Source organism: Dicentrarchus labrax, unplaced genomic scaffold (genome assembly GCF_905237075.1).
Source record: "Dicentrarchus labrax unplaced genomic scaffold, dlabrax2021, whole genome shotgun sequence".
Lineage (NCBI taxonomy): Eukaryota > Metazoa > Chordata > Actinopteri > Moronidae > Dicentrarchus > Dicentrarchus labrax.
The window spans coordinates 389,816-409,285 of NW_026136706.1; the positions used below are offsets into that span (position 1 = coordinate 389,816).

General features: G+C 41.2%; 1 protein-coding gene and 2 long non-coding RNA genes across 3 annotated transcripts in view; 1 reads left to right on the top strand and 2 right to left on the bottom strand.

Annotated features, from left to right (window-relative positions):
* Positions 1–7,531, bottom strand: part of LOC127365041 (NACHT, LRR and PYD domains-containing protein 3-like) — a 32,453-nt gene extending 24,922 nt beyond the window's left edge. Inside the window, exons 1-3 of the mRNA XM_051402732.1 lie at positions 7,419–7,531; positions 2,998–3,128; positions 2,520–2,621 (exon numbers count right to left, since the gene is read on the bottom strand). Coding sequence (XP_051258692.1) covers positions 2,520–2,621; positions 2,998–3,086 — 191 coding nt within the window. The 5' untranslated portion in view covers positions 3,087–3,128; positions 7,419–7,531. The remainder of the gene's footprint in view (positions 1–2,519; positions 2,622–2,997; positions 3,129–7,418) is intronic.
* Positions 1–13,841, bottom strand: part of LOC127365092 (uncharacterized) — a 54,472-nt gene extending 40,631 nt beyond the window's left edge. The window contains exons 1-2 of the long non-coding RNA XR_007885112.1: positions 13,201–13,841; positions 12,828–13,029 (exon numbers count right to left, since the gene is read on the bottom strand). This is a non-coding gene — a long non-coding RNA (uncharacterized LOC127365092). The remainder of the gene's footprint in view (positions 1–12,827; positions 13,030–13,200) is intronic.
* Positions 6,972–16,176, top strand: LOC127365095 (uncharacterized). The gene is made up of 3 exons (XR_007885116.1): positions 6,972–7,161; positions 12,843–12,930; positions 15,912–16,176. It is a non-coding gene; the product is annotated as an uncharacterized LOC127365095 (long non-coding RNA).
* The last annotated feature ends 3,294 nt before the right edge of the window (positions 16,177–19,470 follow it).

The following is a 19,470-nucleotide window of genomic DNA, read 5'->3' on the forward strand; positions in this document are numbered from 1 at the left end:
ACAGTGAAAGTTAATGGAGTGATTCCTAATAATGTTGCCTAAAAGGAGCATATATAAAGTAAATAATTGGTCCAAGTACAGAACCTTGTGGAACTCCATGACTAACTGTAGTATTTATTGAAGATTCATCGTTAACATGTACAAACTGCGACCGATCTGATAAATATGACTTAAACCAGCTTAGTGCGGTTCCTTTAATGCCAATTTGATGCTCAAGTCTCTGTAAAAGAATATCATGGTCAATGGTCAAATGCAGCATTAAGATCTAATAATACAAGTACAGAGACAAGTCCATTGTCAGAAGCAATCAGAAGGTCATTATTAACTTTAACCAGAGCTGTCTCTGTGCTAATCCTCAAATAAACTATTGTTATGTAGAAAGTAACACAATTTTTTAGACTCACTGTCTAAAGACAGGCCAAGGTAATGCCATTACCACCACTGTCAGGAATCTTGGAGTTATCTTTGATCAGGATTTGTCATTTAACTCCCACATAAAGCAAACCTCCAGAACTGCTTCTTTCATTTACGTAATATTACAAAAATTAGACACATCCTATCACAGACAGATGCAGAAAAACTAATCCATGCATTTGTTACTTCAAGGCTGGATTACTGCAACTCTTTATTATCAGGTTGCCCCAATAAGTCCATTAAAATGCTCCAATTAATTCAGAACGCTGCGGCACGAGTACTGACAGGAACTAGAAAAAGAGATCACATCTCTCCTGTACTAGCTTCTCTGCACTGGCTCCCTGTAAAATGTAGAATAGAATTTAAAATCCTCCTCCTCACCTATAAAGCTCTTCATGGTCAGGCCCCTTCATATCTTAAAGAGCTCATACTACCCTATCATATATCCTATATAGAACACTACGTTCTCTGAATGCTGGGCTACTTGTGGTTCCCATAGTCTCTAAAAGTAGAACAGGAGCCAGAGCCTTCAGTTACATAGCTCCTCTCCTGTGGAACCAGCTTCCAGTTGTGGTTCGGGAGGCAGACAGCCTCTCCACATTCAAGAGTAGGCTTAAGACGTTCCTCTTTGATAAAGCTTATAGTTAGGGCTGGATCAGGTGAGTCCTGAACCATCCCTTAGTTATGCTGCTATAGGCCTAGACTATCAGGGGATTTCCCATGATGCACTGAGCTCCTCTCTTCCTCTCTCTTTCTGCACTCATTCATGTTCCATTAATGCATGTTACTAACTTCACTTCTTCCCCCGGAGTTCTTGTGCTTTCTCGTCTCGCAGGTTCTTATCGATCCTGGTGGAGCCTCCTGCCATGGTCCTGCTAGATTGCCATTACTGTTGTTGCTGTGCACCTGTCTGTCTGTCTGTCTGTCTGTCTCGCTCTCTTTCTCACCCCAACTGATCGAGACAGACGACCACCCACCAAGAGCCGAAGGATCTCTCCTAGGTTTTCTGCCTTGAACTATACCTTGTTGTTGTTTTGCCATGCAAACTTTCTGGAAAATGTTTTATTGAAAAAATATTTTTTCACTAAATAAATGGGTTGTTAAATTAAACAGTTGCCTCATTTTTTTTAAAGTCATTTTTTCAATAAACAAAAACAAGAACAAATTTAGGCAATTTAAACTGCAGAAAAATTATGTAAAATGTTGTGTAAATGTTACTTAAATATAGTCCATAAATAAAAGTTAGAAAACGTATTTAAAAATTACCTTGAAAAGCCATTGGTTTTAGGTGAGATTTTTCAGTTTGAAGCAGTCAGAGTTTAAGTAAAACTTACAAAGAATGAGAGAGTAAAATTCAATAACCATATTAATAAACATCAGCAAATTACCTGAGGTTTGCTAGTAAAAGAAACTTATATCTGCAAGTAAAGTTTGCTTGATGATCGCCCTTGTAGAATTTACTTTCAATTTCTAAGTGCAAAAACTTTCCTAGATTTTTCCAAGTAAATATCACTACAAATTTTTTTCAGTGTGTTAAATCGTGTAAATATATCTGAAATTCGTATAATAGAATAAATAACATTATTCTATTTTTGCTGTTGTTGCCTGTTTTTTACCTGTCCAGTGCAGCAGATGCAGGCTGTCCTTTAAAATTATTGAGAAAATAAAATATCAGAAATGATCAACAAAGCAAAGTCCAATAAAATATGAAGTCTGTGTATGAGTTATTTTTTCATAAAATATTGGACCAAACCCGGACTAAATTTACTGATTTCTGATCAGATTTTACAGTTAGTGACAAATAATAAACTGAACTCTCATGTACATCAGCAGCAAGCTAAGTTCAGACTAAGACTTCTCTGTGCCACTCAATGTATTTTTACACAGAACGAGGACTGTGGATTTTGTCCACCGTCACTTCCATTGAACTTTGAGATGTGAGACTATAAATGTATGTAAGAAACATAAAGGGCGACTGTGTTCGTTGTATCACTGACGTGTGAATGTGTGTGAATGGGTGAATGTGGCATGTAGTGAAGCGCTTTGAGTGGTTGGAAAGACTATGTAAGTACAGTGCATTTACCATTTACATATTAACAGTTTACCTCTTTGCAGCAGAGGGTTGTCGTCCTTTAAAATCAATGAAGCGTTCATTGGACCAGTCACTCTTGAAGGACAAACAGCTGGATTCAGGTCCAGGTCCAAGTCTAAGACACCAGAGAATATGTATCCTGATTGTTGTTTATAAACCATGGCAGGTAAAGTATTTTTACTATAGAATTCAAGAAGGAACTTTTAGAATATAAAGCCTTGATTTGTGTCAGTCAGACTGCTGAAGCCTCATATTATCCTCAGCTGAACTTCACAATGCAATTTTACACATAACAAGGACTGTGGTTTTTGTCCTCCATCACTTCCATTGAACTTACATTAGGAAAAGTTCTCTTCAGGGCCAGAGTACACAGCAGCAGTGCTGCTCTGGGCTTTAACACAACACACACGGAGCTTTGAGTGTGAATAATGGTGGTGCAGTGACCTGAGTGGTGAGCTGTGACATGGAGAAGTTGGAAATCCTCATCTCACCTCTGAGCTTTGGTCTGGCTGTCATGTTCCCCACACAGAGAGTTTTTAGAGGGAGGGACTCCCTCCTCTCTGTCCTCACACTGACTCATGCTGCTGAACTCACATCCACATCAGCTCACAAACACTTTGATCTGGAGAGGAAACACAAATCATTCATGTGCACATCAACTGAAATAATCCTTTACATAATTTCTCCTGTAAAAAGATCAGCTGTTATTTTCTCTTTCATATCAGTGTCAGTTGAATGCTGTCAGAAAACCAGCGTTAGGGCAGAGGAAGCTTGCATCAGCAGCTGTACTTCTACTATTGGTCCACTAGATGGTGTCATGAATCTGCAACCCAGCACACACATGCATGTAGCATTTTCATTCACTGACAATGATAGAAATGAACTGAAATGGACTGATGTCATTATCTACAGTGTCCCATTATGGAGGACTAAAAGTGCCAACATTAAATAAATAAATAAATAAATAAATACACCATTAAATAATTACTTGAATGTGTCATTAATTCATTAAAATACTGATTCATTTTATGTAAAAAACATATATAATTATTTCACTATTTTCTCTTGTCTCTGTCTCTGCCTGTGTGTGTGTGTGTGTGTCTCTCTCTCTCTCTCTCTCTCACCCCAACTGGTCGAAGCAGACGACCACCCACCTAGAGCCGAAGGGTCTGTCCTAGGTTTCTGCCTCTTAACAGGCAGTTTTTCCTTGCACCCGTCGCCAAGTGCTTGCTCGTGGTGGTACTGTTGGCTCTCTGTAAATGTTATAAGGAGTTCGGTCTAGACCTGCTCCATTTGAAAAGTGTCCTGAGATAACTTCTGTTATGAATTGGCGCTATACAAATAAAATTGAATTGAATTGGATTATTTAATTAATTATTTCATGGTCCTGTGTTGCAGTGCTTCATTATTTTTCTGTCGTCTCGTGCTCACTCATTTCTCCGTTTCCTCTCCATGTATCACTAACTTATCTTTCCGTCTGTCACTTGCCTCTCATCGCTCTCATCTCTGTATTCAGAGTCGCACTGTTGTTTAAACAGATTTGATTGGCGGAGCAGCATCACGTGGGATGGCTTAACTCGCATGCAATTGGTCTGTAAGCTTCCTGATCTAAATAAATGCTTGTCTTTACAGGTACAGCCTACAGGGTTGACCCTACAGTCCACACAGCCCAGTGAAGTTAAACATATTATATGCCTGGAATACTTTATCCTGTACAACATGTCAACATATCTGAAGGAATTAGTCATCTAATAAAGTAACGTAAAGTAAAGTAATGTTTATGTGGTTTAAAAACTGCTAAGTAACCAACTGTACTGTACTCTATCCATATTTCATAGTCTGATATTTTGACTTGAAAGTATTATTACCAAAGTTAACCTTCAGATATGTGTAAAAGCTACAATTATGTTTGAACCCCATTAAAAATGCTGTATATATGCTGAATATTCTATCATTTATATTATATATTGTGATGTAATTTCTCTTCCAACATAATAAAGTTTGAAGGTTTTCAACTCTTTTTCATAAAAACCTTTGTGAAATAACATGTTATTTATATAAAACCACACTTATTACTGAATTTAAAAATCACCAAAACTCTTCTTAAAAGTAAAACATTTTATTTTTGTTTCATTCATTATTCCAGGTTACACATGTTGTGTAACCTATAACTTTTAAAAGCTATAAGTTTTATGTGATCGTGTCCTTCAGACTGTCCTGATGCTGCAGCTGTCTCTCTCCTCTGATGGGTCCAGGAACACCTGAGCTTCATCAGGTCACCTGTAAAACAAGGCAGATTCAGTGTTACTTGTAAGGCAGCATAAAAACAACTTCCCTCTCACCCTCTTGGGGTGGTATCTGTGTCATCCTCAAGCTCGGGTCCTCTACCAGAGGCCTGGGAGTTTGAGGGTTCTGCGCAGTATCTTAGCTGTTCCTAGGACTGCGCTCTTCTGGACTGACGCTTCTGATGTTGTTCCTGGGATCTGTTGGAGCCACTCCCCCAGTTTGGGGGTCACTGCCCCGAGTGCTCCTACTACCACTGGGATCACGCTTGCTTTTACCTTCCACATCTGCTCCAGCTGTTCTTTCAACCCTTGGTACTTTTCAACCTTTTCGTGTTCCTTCTTTCTGATGTTGGCATCTGCTGGTATGGCCACATCTATCTATATATATATATATATATATATATATATATATATATATATATACAGTACAAGTACAACAGCTCATTGTGGCTCAAAGTAGTCCTAAGTTATAAAATAGAATAATAAAGCAGTGTTTGACTCCACAAAACAGCCTAGTGAGCGTCGTAGTTACACAATATTACTAAACTAATGAATCCCTGCTAGTTTTGACTTTTTCTTTTTCACAGTAGCTCTATCGCTAACTCCGGTGCATGTAGATCAAGTTAATTTACACACCGTAACACACACACACACACACACACACACACACACACAACGTAACACACACACACACGGAAAACAACGAAGCGAGCTCCAGCTGGTTAGCACGTTAGCAAGTTACACAAAAAGAAAAGAATCACCATAACTCACTCCCGGTATTTTGGTAGCTTCTAACGAGGGTTAACGATCACACTGCCCCTCATATTACAGCATAAAGTCAGACAGACTCAGTAACTATAGTAACACAGTGAAATCACAGAGCTGCTGTGTGCAAATCAAAGCTACAATCTTACCAATCAAATTACCTCCGCTGCTGAATTACACGCACGTACGGCGTCTTCTTCTGATCACAGCTGTATTGATCCACACGGTGAACAGATACTTAGCTACCCAGCAGATATGTAAGTTACCTGGTTAAAGACAATTAAACCTAACTGACGTTATCTACCCTGTTCTACAAAATACAGACGAACATAAGGCCACCCCTCCCGGCACGAAGCTTGGTAATTCACGGCATAAACGTTATTTGAATCTCTATAAAAAATAGCAGCAGGGCAGAATATGGAGTCATCTGCACCAGCTGGCTTAATAAATTAACCTCACCTTATAAGTTCCGTGTTCATCTTGCACACATTTAACAAACATTTAACAAACAATAACTACGTTAGCATCATTCAGGCTCCTGCAGCTAACAACTGTTAGCATGTGCTAGCGTTACACGAACAATGAAAAACAAAGCATCAATTCTTAAAAATACTTACAGTTACTTCCTCTGCTGTCACTCCACAGACAGTTGGTACAATCTCTCTTTCAGGAACAGTCTTTTAGCCAGTCCAGTGTTGTACTAACCGAGGTTGTGAAAACAGTCCGGCACGAAGTGGTTCACACACGTTCAGGTTTTTCCGACTCTAGCCGGACATTGCCGTCAAAAACAAAAATAAATCCACTGTGCTCATACATATGTAGATTTGTGCTGGGCTGTGCAGCCAATGACTGAACAGTTTGCCTCCTGAAGCCTTTGCCCAGACATTGGGCTGGCTATAGGCAGGCTGCAGGCAGCTGGCTGCAGGCTCGCTTGCTTGTTCTCCGCTAGCTTGCTCTTTTATAGTGACAATGGCGGAGCTCCGCTAGTCAACAAGGAAGTAAACTGTGGTGGGTGACAACATAACTGATGTCAATAACGGGGAAAACGTCATTAACGGGGAAAAATCTGAACAGACTGCTTTATCTCCTGTATTTTGACTGAGGCAGCCCACAAAAACATGACTGAGTCATATTTTTTCACACTTTGCCTGCTGATAGGCCCTCCAGAGTCCCAAATGTACATAATCAAATGATTAAAAAGTTGGTTTTGCATGATATGTCCCCTTTAATAACACATTTATGTATTTAATTCCAATTTTAATTAATTAATGACACATTTAAGTAATTATTTAATGATGTATCTAATTATTTAATTGTGGCACTTTTAGTCCTCCATATAGTCCCTGAACATACAGTACATTACTTGAGTAAATGTACTGACTTTCTACCTCTGCTGAATAATATAATCCTGAATTATAGTTTTATGAACATAAAAGTGCAGCAGCTTCATTGTCTTTGTCAGTAGCCACATCAGTCCTGTAGTGTCAATATTATGGCATGCATTCACCGACACAAACAGCGGTTCTCCGACAGCAGGAGTACATCGGCTTATCTCCGCCTCCTCCACAGGCTGATTCAGGCAGGAAAATGTGCCTTCAGTCATCAGTAAGTGCTGTTATACAGTAACAACGACTGTGTTCAACTACTGAGCATCAACTAACTCTACTACTCTTATTCCTCCCTTTACACTCACAAGCATCTACACAATATGGCGGATATATTTAATGTTGCTTGTTTCAGTTCGTCCCGAGTTTAGTTCAACTTTAGTTCAACAAGTTGTGAGTTTGGACGCTCTTTCTAGTGGAAGTAAGTTAACGACGGATTGTGTTAACGAGTATAATATTTCAAACTTGTTTCATTACCTTCAGCCGGAGGTTTAGATGCAGAAAACAATCTTCTTCATAGAAAGTGAAAGTAAAGTGTAAAAAAGAAAGAGGAGGAGACACAGTTGTAAACCGGCAGCAGTCCATTATCTATGGAAGCCCATTTCTGCCAGAATAAAAAAAAAGACAGATAAAACTTAGCCTTGCTAATAAAAATATCCTCAAAGTAAGTCGAAATTATGAGATAAAAAGTCATAATTATGAGATAATAAGTCGAAATTATGAGATAAAGTCATAATTATGAGATAAAAATGTTATAATTGTGAGATAATAAGTCAAAATTCTAAGATAAAAAGTCATAATTATTATCAAGTGGTTGTCAAAGTCTTTTAGTCTGTCGTTGCTGTTAATTTAGCTTTGGATATGTGAATATGTTATTGAACCATAAAGTTTCGTTGTAACGTTCACGCCACTAGATGGTATCCCTGAAATGACAACAGTGTGTGTTCACTTTACTGCGGCAGTGAGTAGCTTTATTTTACTCAAAGGTGGTTACATCAGCCTAAACATATCTCTGTAACCAAGAGTTGGTAAGTCAAATATTGCCATAGCTATATCCTACTGTTAATTAAACGTAAAGCTGTGAAGACCTACAGCATGTTGAAAAGTAATGTGTGGCTATTAACGTTACATGTGCACTGAGTTGTCCCCTGTTGCTTTCCAATTCAGTTAGCTCTTCTGGGGCACATGCTAAAGCCATACTGATTTTTCTCATTAAAAGCATCCCGTATGAATGAATAAGTGGATTGAAAAAGACTTAAGCTTTCATAGCGAGGTTCTTCACTGTGAAACGTGGAAATTCAGCGCCACACCACGGACACGCCATTTGACGCACAGTAAATATTTGGTTAACTTTTGATCACCAATGTGTCTAGATTGTAGTGATCCAATTTAAAGTCAATCCGATAAAATCTATAGGAGGAGTTAGTTTAAATTGAAGCCCTGAAATGCCGGAAATGGCATCACAGCTTGACATTTGATTCAAGCTGGCCAACTTTGACGGCACGCCACAGACACGCCCTTCAACATACAGTCGCAAATAGCATGGCGTTCAGTTTACAACATTTTTTGATTGTACTTTCCAATTTTGAAGTAACTCAGACTCCACTGAGGAGTTTGTTCAAATACAACAAAAAAAAAGATCACAGAATTAAAAATGGCCAACTTTGACGGCATGCCACGGACACGCCCTTCAACGTACAGTCGCAAATAGTACAAATTTTAATAAGCAACATCTTTTGATTGTACTGTCCAATTTTGTAGTAGATTTAGGTCCCCCATGAGGATTCTGTTCAAATACAACGCAAAAAATGGCCACGGTATTCCAAATGGCAAACTTTGATGGCACGCTATGGACCCGTCCTTCAACGTACAGTCACAAATCGCACAACTTTTAATTAGCAACATTTTTCAAGTCTACTGTCCAGTTTTGAAGCAGATCTGATAAATTCCATAGCAGTTTGTTCAAATACAAGACCACGGAATTCAAAATGGCCAACTTTGACGGCACGCCACGGACACACCCTTCAACGTGCAGTCGCAAATAGCATGGTGTTCAGTAAGCTACATTTTTTGACTGTACTGACCAATTTTGAAGCAGATCCTATAAATTCCCTAAGAGGAGTTTGTTCAAATACAAGGCGAAAAAGTGAAAATGACAAACAAAATGGCCGCCAAGACTAAAAATGAAAATCAAAATACCCGACTTCCTGTGGGTTTTGGGACATGGGTCCAAGAGGCTTTTCTGTATGTCTCACCATGTTACACGTACCTACCGAGTTTCATACATATTGGTGAAACGTGGCGCCGGGGCCGCTATGTCGAAATACTGTAGGGGGTGCTACAAACACAATGAACATGGTTTTTGGTATGTGAGCAACAGGCACCAGTCTACAGGTGCCACGTGAATTTCATATTCATAACTATTACATTCTCCGCAGAGTGATTTACACTGCCACCAGAGCGCCACCTAGTAGCAGATTGTTGACACATTTTTTAGCAAGCCTCAAGGAGCTATTGGGAAGCATCGTACCCTAACCCTAACCCCTAACCCTAACCCTAAACGTCGCGACCGCCATCTGACATACAAGAAAGAGAACACATGTGACACATATAAAAAACCAGGGAGGGAACTTAAAGGAGCCAAAACTGAAAACCCAGAAACACTATTATTATACTTCATATAACAAAGGCGAACCGGTCTAAATGTAACTCATAGAACGAGTACACATAACCTCATTAGAGAAGATGGAGACGGAGTGCAGGCCATCCGCAGGGTGGCGAGTGCATTTTTGGGGGCCTCCACCTTGGTGGAATCCCCAACCCCACCCCAACCCTAACCCTAGTAAGAGTCCTATGGGAGGTATAATTTTGTTAGGGCTATTCTAATTTGAATCTGGGATGACACTAATAAGACCCTAATTTTGTAATTTATTTTGTAATTTATCTTGTATTTATTTACCTTAGGACAGCGCTAGTCCGGGTGGGTTTATGATTATTCATCATCAGGGTTCAGCATTGTATTAGCTATCCATAAGCATACTCGCTGGATATAGAACGGGGTTCTGGGGACAATTGATTAGGTGTTTGGTAGAGTAAGGGGTACAGAGGGTGTACCCGAGTGTGGGAGTCCAGGGTTCAAGTCTCACTCTTGGTAGATTAGGGAGTAGTGGGGGATTTAGTTTCTTACGACGGCCAGAGTCCTAATGGGACGATGGCAGGGGAGGGGTTTGTTTAGGGCCCTGCGTCGACCCCTAGCCTTATAGTTGCCCTAACCCTAACATTGTTGGCACCCTAGTAAGAGTCCTATGGGAGGTATAATTTTGTTAGGGCTATTCTAATTTGAATCTGGGGTGACACTAATAAGACCCTAATTTTGTAATTTATTTTGTAATTTATCTAGCTAGTCCGGGTGGGTTTATGATTATTAATGACTATTCATTATCAGGGTTCAGCATTGTATTAGCTATCCATAAGCATGCTTGCTGGATATAGAATGGGGTTCTGGGGACAGTTGATTAGGTGTTTGGTAGAGTAAAGGGTACAGAGGGTGGACCCGAGTGTGGGAGTCCGGGGTTCAAGTCTCACTCATGGTAGATTAGGGAGTAGTGGGGCATCTAGTTTATTACAAGGACTCCAGTCCTTATTGGACATTTTTTTTTTATTTGGGGCCCTGCATCGACCCCTAGCCTTACAGTTGCCTTACCCTAACATTGGTGGATGGCTCTAACCATTTTAATTGTGTTACCATAGCAAAAGGGCTAGAGGGGTGATTTAGGAAAAGTTGAGGGGGAATTTGTGGAGGAGAAGACGTTGGCTTTTTACAGACAGGACAGGTCCTGGGCAATGGGAGATAGGCTGTCAGCACAGGTACTTTAGTCAGGGTGCAGGGGGCGGGGTTAGTGGGCGGAGCAGATTGGATAGGAAGGGAGCACCGTGGCCAGGGAGGCTGGGTTCTAGGCTTAAGTATTGGAGGTGGGGTGAGGGGAAAGATCTTGCAAGTTGGAATCAAATTTTTGGTGAGTATCAGGGTCGCGGGGAGGGTATTGGCTTCTGGGGTCGTGCGGTGTATGGTGGCACAGGAGTAGCCAGGGTTTTTTTTTTTCAGGGATAGTTTTGGGAGACCTAGTTCTCAACCCTGAATGCTCAGACCGGAACTACCTTGCGGTGTTAACAACTGGTCTGTGGTGCGCAGGGGGTAAGTATGTGTCTTTCTGGCAGTACGTTTACAGCTCCGGGCAGTATTTTAATTTTAGTTTCTGTTATTTTTAGTATCGGTTGTAGTTTTCTTTTTCACATGGGCGATTAGCGTTGTAGTATGGGGGGATAGGACCATGTGTGGGTAGGATTTAGTTTTTCTGGGCCTGTTTTTTACCCAATATGTATATCCAGGCTTTGTGTAGTCGGGCTTGCGTGTATCTAATATCTAATGGGTATCCAGGCTGATTGTAGTTGGACTTGCGTGTATCTAATATCTAATGTGTATCCAGGCTGATTGTAGTCGGACTTGCGTGTATCTAATATCTAATGTGTATCCAGGCTGATTGTAGTTGGACTTGCGTGTATCCAATATCTAATGTGTATCCAGGCTTCTTGAAGTGTACTTGCGTAAATCTAATACGTAGATGTACTTGCGTATATCTAATACGTATATCCAGACTTATTGAAGTTGTACTTGCGTATATCTAATACGTATATCCATACTTATTGAGTTGTACTTGCGTAAATCTAATACGTATATGTACTTGCGTATATCTAATACGTATATCCATACTTATTGAAGTTGCACTTGCGTATATCTAATACGTATATCCAGACTTATTGAAGTCCTACTTGCGATATATCTAATACTTATCAGGACACACCCTGGGGACTGATCAACCCCGGCGGGGCCTTCCTTGGGTGAGGGTGTCTAGTGATAATGGCCGAAACACCCGAGGATCCCAAGGTCCACTACTGACGATGTGTTCCACAAATAGGACGTTGAGTGATCGTAAGTAGAATAACAAATTGAAGGCTAATGGGTAGCTTAGCCTGTGGTTTATATATCTCTCTCTGTGTCTCTCTTTTTACAAGGGGCCTTAGCCTGCACTTAGTATTTGGATACATGGTAAAACGTATTCTCGTTTAGTCTGGCATTCCGAATGGGTATAGGCATTTACAAATAGGACTATCTGCTCCCAGTCATTTCCAGTTGAGTTTGGATTTAGAATGGTAATGCTATTGGCCACCTGGGATGGTCTCACCCAGACAGCGGCAGGTACAATTTGGATGTATGGGGGGGCATAGTGGGGGAGGACTTCTGCGACATGCGCCGGCCAGTGCTTTCCGATGGCTCTCCATTCCAAACCCTAACCCTAGCTTCCAAATGGCACGGTGTTGACATATCACTCCAACTAACACCTTTCCCAGTTCGCCTTACCCTGAACCTAGCCACTCCCACACTTGCCTAAACACAACCAACAACCTCAGACACTCCAAAAAAGTCAACATACAAACCTGTCCCAATCCACTCAAAATGGCCTGAAACGTGCTCCTACACACTTTCTGAAAAATCCCATACTAGAGCTGACACACATACAAGGATTTTCATGTCTATTTCCGGAATTACGCCCACTTCCGGTTATCACAGGAAGTCGACAGTGGCACCCAAAGAAGCAGAAGGAAAAAATGAACAGATTGAACCTGGTTTGAAGTCTCTGCAATGTTCCTGTGAGGAGAAACATGCTCATTAGACCAATGTCTAATGTTGCACTTACCTCTATTCCCTCATTCGGCTCCCTGAGGAAGCAGTAGAGCACTGCGAAACGTCGGAGCATCTCGTTTCTGCTGGTAGCCTATTGCCTTTTAAACCCTTTGAATTAGGTTTTTCAAATTGGCTGTATTTACCCTCGTTGGTTTCAGGCATAACCCAGACAGGGGACGACAAGGGACGGGATGGAGGCCGCCACAACAATACCACCAGCAGCGGCCCGGAGGCAGATGGAATCAGGTAGGCGCTTCCTCATATGGTCATTATCACGGGGGTGAAGGTGGTGGGCCCCGGCTTGAACGAGGCCGGGGGAGAACAGACAGGCCCACAGCTACTCATCTTAGGACCCCACACAACCACACACACCACATACAACACAGAGCCACAATTAGGGAAAAAGTCACACACAGAACACACATCACAACCAGTTCACCCACCAGACAGGCGCTGGATATTAACACCAGAGCACTAGCCAAACATCATTTCAAATTATTACAAATCATACATCACCTGAATATTGTTAGGGAAGCAATCCAAACTGGAAACTTCCCCCAGGGAACGATGAGGCAGGTGACCAAACTGGCTCTTTTTATAAAACCAGCCTCACCATCTATAGAAACAACACAGTCAGTAAAACAAAACACAAACAATTGGATGAAGGAGAACATGCATATCCTACATAAACACTACACAGACACACTAGCCACACTGCTAACTACACCAGGCGACCAATTAGCACTAAAAGTAGCTGCTAACTGGGCCCACAGACGCTATGGGGATAGGCTAGACCCAGACACAATCAAACAAGCTGAAGGTTACCTTTTGGATACAGGTTCTGTTCCAGGCACCCCCTCTCCCTCTTCATGCCCTTGTCAATCAGATATTGGCAATTTCTCCCTTCATTTCACTGACTCTAACCCTTCTCATCCTTGCTTTCCCCGAACTAACCATTCTCTTTCACAGCCTGTGGATTTAATGTGTTACAGAGAACTTAATACAGCACAGGGAGGAGAGACACACTGCCGCAGCAGGAGCCCTGGACTTCCCTGAACTCTCCACTGGTGGGCGCCCCCAGCCTACTAACAGAAAAAACAGATTAAAAAAGACAGAAACACACACACAAGTTGAAAACACCACACACAGCCTAAACATCAATCAACCACACACACCCACACGGGACTACAGGTTGAGCCCAGTACAGGGCACACACAACACAAACAAAACACCAACCTACAGTAGTGTTGTGCTGAATGGGGTACCTCAGTCTCGAGGTCGGGCACCGGGGCCCCTCCCTGGCAGAGGGGGGACCCAACAGCCCATAAGGGAGAGACTTTCATCATCGGTCCCCCCGCACGGTGCCACTCGTGTCTCTCCTCCTCCCCTTCTCCTCAGGGTCAACATACAAAAACACAAACAGACTAACTCACTACCCACTTCCCCTAACAGGCAAGGCCCCCGGAGGACACAAGACGCCACGGCCCCCTGGATTTGCTGTCAGCCTGAAAAGAACAAAAACACCCTCTTCCATAAAACAAACATTAATCAGGACACCCATCCTCGCAGTAGCACACCTACCTGCACTGCTGGTGAACTCGGCCTGGTGGCAGTGGCAGAGGGCACCGTAGACACCTTGGTGCCCCTCAACTCGGTCCGCACTGACCGGGAGGCTGCGTCCCCAGCCACGGTGGCGGCTCCTCAGCTTAACGGGGTAACTGAAAACAATACAGGGGTAGAAATGATGAGAGAACAAGGTCACAAAGTCCAAATGACAGACCCTCATTACAACTCTGACCTCCCCTCAGAACATCCTAACTCACACCAGCTGGGAGCACGCGCCAAGGTCTTCGCTCCTCCCACCAGAGTTGCAGATACGAGCCTGACCCTTGAACCCACCTGCCACCGGGCTGGCAGTAGCCGTAAACTAAAAGACTGGGAATTTAAAAGTAACAAACCAATACTCATACTGGGTGATTCAAACATCAATAGAATCCCCAAATTTTCACATCAGGACATTCAGGCTGACAGCTATCCAGGGGCCATTTTGTACCAGTTTGGCAGAATTTTAGAAAAAACACCAGCCAACAAGGAGACAAAGGTGGTGATCCTCTCGGTGGGCATTAATAACCGGGACAAAGAGCCACATAAAACATCTCTCAAACAGTTGAGACATATGCTGAGAATGGCCAGCTCGACCTTCCCAAATGCAGACCTCAGGGTCCCGGTGATTAATTACTCATCAGAGTTACCTACACAAACACAACCTGAGAAGGTTATGGTGATTATTTTTCATGACCTTAGCACGTCAGTAGAAAGTTACACAAGAAGCATCATGAAAAATAATCACCATAACCTTCTCCCCGTATTTTGTTAACTTCTAAGGAGGCTTGATCACAGTTTGACTATTTCTCTCTCACAGTAGCTCTATCTTTACCTCTGGTAAATTTACATACAGCAGCACACAGACAACCTCTGATTGAAGAAGAACAGTGCGGCTTCCGTCCTGGTCTTCTTGTGTAACTTTCTACTGACGTGCTAAGGCTATCTCAGCTAGCGTTAGCTTTGTTGGTTCTCTGAAGCCGTTCTTCTGCTTTGTTCAGGTGTGTGTGTGCTGCTGAATGTAAATTAACTTGATCAATGTGCACCAGAGTTAACAATAGAACTACTGTGAGAGAGAAATAGTCAAACTGCAGGGATTAATTAGTTTAGTATTATTCTGTAACTTTGATTAGCACCGAGCAGCTGGTTAGGGTTTTCGCTAGGCATTTTGTGGAGTCAAAATAAAGGTTTTCTGATCCATATATTTAGCATTACTGAAGTACTGCTATGACTGACGATATAAGTGTAGGTCCAGTGTAACATCTCATACTCATATAATCTCCTATTGTATTATAAACACTGAGGCTCACTGCTAAATGTCTGTTATTGCACCAGGAACTTGTTACAACATCAGTTACAGTCAGTAAATGTCCTGTGTGTGTATCTGCTGCCATTAGATAGACATTGTGTTGGTAACCTCAGACTGTTTCAACACCACATCACTACAGTTAGCTGCAACAAGGAACCACCAGAGACACTGCTTTATTATTTTATTTTATAACTTAGGACTACTTTGAGCCACAATGAGCTGTTGTACTTGTATTATATTATACTGTATTGTATTATATTATACTGTTTATGATATGCTGCCTTACAGGTAACACTGAATCTGCCTTGTTTTACAGGTGACCTGATGAAGCTCAGGAGTTCCTGGACCCATCAGAGGACAGAGACAGCTGCAGCATCAGGACACTCTGGGTATCCAAAGGAAGACTCATCAAGATGAACACTGACTGCAGAGCTCCATTACCAGCTCACACTTCAGTATACTAGAAACCACCTTGATGGAGAACATGATCTGCACAGTTTACATAAAAGTTCTAGCTTTGTTACTTGCAACATGTGTAACTGGAATTTGAATGAAACATAAAGTGTTTTAGTTCTACAAGAGTTGAAAACCTGGTTCGTGTAACATCTATCAATATGAAAATGTTAAATTTAAACCTGGCCTTTAAATTTAAACCTTATATTGGAAGATAAATGACATCATAATATATAATATAAATGATAGAATATTCAGTATTTTTAATGGGGTTCAAACATAATTGCAGCTTTTACAAATATCTGAAGGTTAACGTTGGTAATAATACTTTCAAGTTAAAATATCAGACTATGAAATATGGATACAGTACATTACAGTTGGTTACTTACAGTTGGTTACTTAGCAGTTTTTAAAGCACATAAACAAGTTACTTTATTAGATGAGTAATTCCTTCAGTTATGTTGACATGTTGTACAGGATCAAGTATTGCAGGTATATAATATGTTTAACTTCACTGGGCTGTGTAGACTGTAGGTCACTGCTCACTGCTGTACCTGTAAAGACAAACATAAAACACAGTGTTGGTTTTCATAGTTAAGGTATAAACACTAACATTATGTGATAGATAGAGGTTTTTATAGCAGTATTTACCTGAGGAAAACGTCACAGAAAGTTGTAATCCTGATTGTTGATGTTGTTCATTTCTCCGTGATTTCAGGTCAGACTCCCCCTCTAACATGTCCACTGGTGAAGTTTTTGGTTTAGAAGCAGTTATTGAATTACTATTGACGGTTGAAATGCAGCTAAACTCAGTAGCAGTGAGGAGCTAACTGCCGGCAACGCTGAGGCGAAAGTGGGAGGGACCAGAGCATCATCCGCGTCATAATGCCGACCAATCAGAGCAGACTGGGCTTTTCGGGAGGAGGGCCTTAAAGAGACAGGAGCTAAAACCAATCGTTCAGACAGAGGCTGAAAAGAGGTGCTCAGCTATAGGCACTATGAGAAAAATGTGTTTTTTGAACATTAAAACATCTAAACCTATTAGTAGAGCCACAAAATACAATTATGAACCTGAAAAGGGGCATAATATGTCTCCTTTAAATGTTGATCATAGTGAGCACTTTCAATGTATATTTCAATATCTGACATCAATGTTGATTACAATCTTCAGCCTGACAATATGTCAATGTTGATTCAATCACGTTTTACTATCTGATCAGGTCCTGTGAACAAAGACTGATCAAATGAAATAAAGTCAATAAATCAATTGAAGATCGAACTATGAATCAATCAATGACGACAGTAAAGGTGTTTTTATTTGTTACTCATCAATAAATAATATTCAGATCTCATCAACACTAATAATAATATCAATTCAAATTTCTTTATCAATCACAGATCAATTCAACCTTTATTATATATTATTATTATTATTACTGATTGATTATTGACAGTATTTCCGTCCTGGTGTCGCCACACCTGAGTGACATCATGCCGCCGAGAGGCGTGTCTTCAGTACTTCTCTGTGAGCGTGCGTGCTGTGAGGACCCGCGCTGCAACCTGGCACTGCTGGTGCCGCGGGGCACTGGAGCAGCAGTGGCGGAGAACCGCACCTGCGACCTGTTCGACTGCGTCCACAGAAACCGCTTTGTGTACAGGTTCGTGAACCAGGTGATACCAGAGCTACATCAGAGAGTCTGTGTTCTTCCAACACCTGCAGGGGCCGCAGGTGGAAGGTGAGGATCAATGCCAATCAATATATCAGATCAGTATTCAATTCAATTCAATTCAATTCAATTCAATTTATTTGTATAGCGCCAATTCATAACAGAAGTTATCTCAGGACACTTTTCAAATAGAGCAGGTCTAGACCGAACTCTTTAAAACATTAATTACAGAGACCCAACATACCACCATGAGCAAGCACTTGGCGACAAGGGCAAGGAAAAACTGCCTGTTAAAAGGCAGGAACCTAGGACAGATCCTCCGGCTCTAGGTGGGTGGTCGTCTGTCTCAACCAGTTGGGGTTAAGCCTACTCTTGAATGTGGTGAGGGTGTCTGCCTCCCGAACCACAAATGGAAGCTGGTTCCACAAGAGAGGAGCTTGGTAACTGAAGGCTCTGGCTCCTGTTCTACTTTTAGAGACTATAGGAACCACAAGTAGCCCAGCTTACAGAGAACGTAGTGATCTAGAGGGGTAATAGGGTACTATGAGCTCTTTAAGATATGAAGGGGCCTGACCATGAAGAGCTTTATAGGTGAGGAGGAGGATTTTAAATTCTATTCTACATTTTACAGGGAGCCAATGCAGAGAAGCTAGTACAGGAGATATGTGATCTCTTTTTCTAGTTCCTGTCAGTACTCGTGCTGCAGCGTTCTGAATTAATTGGAGCGTTTTAATGGACTTATTGAGGCAACCTGATAATAAAGAGTTGCAGTAATCCAGCCTTGAAGTAACAAATGCATGGATTAGTTTTTCTGCATCTGTCTGTGATAGGATGTGTCTAATTTTTCTATTATTACGTAAATGAAAGAAGGCAGTCCTAGAGGTCTGCTTTATGTGGGAGTTAAATGACAAATCCTGATCAAAGATAACTCCAAGATTCCTGACAGTGGTGCTAGAGGCCAAGGTAATGCCATCTAGAGTAACTATATCTTTAGACAGTGAGTCTCTAAGGTTTTTGGGGCCAAGAACAAGAATTTCATTTTTTTCTGAGTTTAACATCAGAAAATTGCAGGTCATCCAGGATTTTATGTAATTAAGACATGTTTGTAATTTAGATAATTGATTAATTTCATTGGGCTTGATTGATAGATATAACTGTGTATCATCTGCATAACAGTGAAAGTTAATGGAGTGATTCCTAATAATGTTGCCTAAAGGGAGCATATATAAAGTAAATAGTATTGGTCCAAGTACAGAACCTTGTGGAACTCCATGACTAACTGTAGTATTTATTGAAGATTCATCGTTAACATGTACAAACTGCGAGCGATCTGATAAATATGACTTAAACCATCTTAGTGTGGTTCCTTTAATGCCAATTTGATGCTCAAGTCTCTGTAAAAGAATGTTATGGTCAATGGTGTCAAATGGTGTCAAAAGTACAGAGACAAGTCCATTGTCAGAAGCAGTCAGAAGGTCATTATTAACTTTAACCAGAGCTGTCTCTGTGCTATGATGAACTCTAAATCCTGACTGAAAATCCTTAAATAAACTATTGTTATGTAGAAATTCACACAACTCTTTGGCAACTACTTTCTCCAGAATCTTAGAGAGGAAGGGGAGGTTAGAAATCGGTCTATAGTTGGCTAAAACCCCTGGGTCAAGAGTGGACTTTTTAAGAAGGGGTTTAATTACAGCTACTTTAAAGGACTGTGGTACATATCCTGATAATAAAGAAAGATTAATCATATCCAGT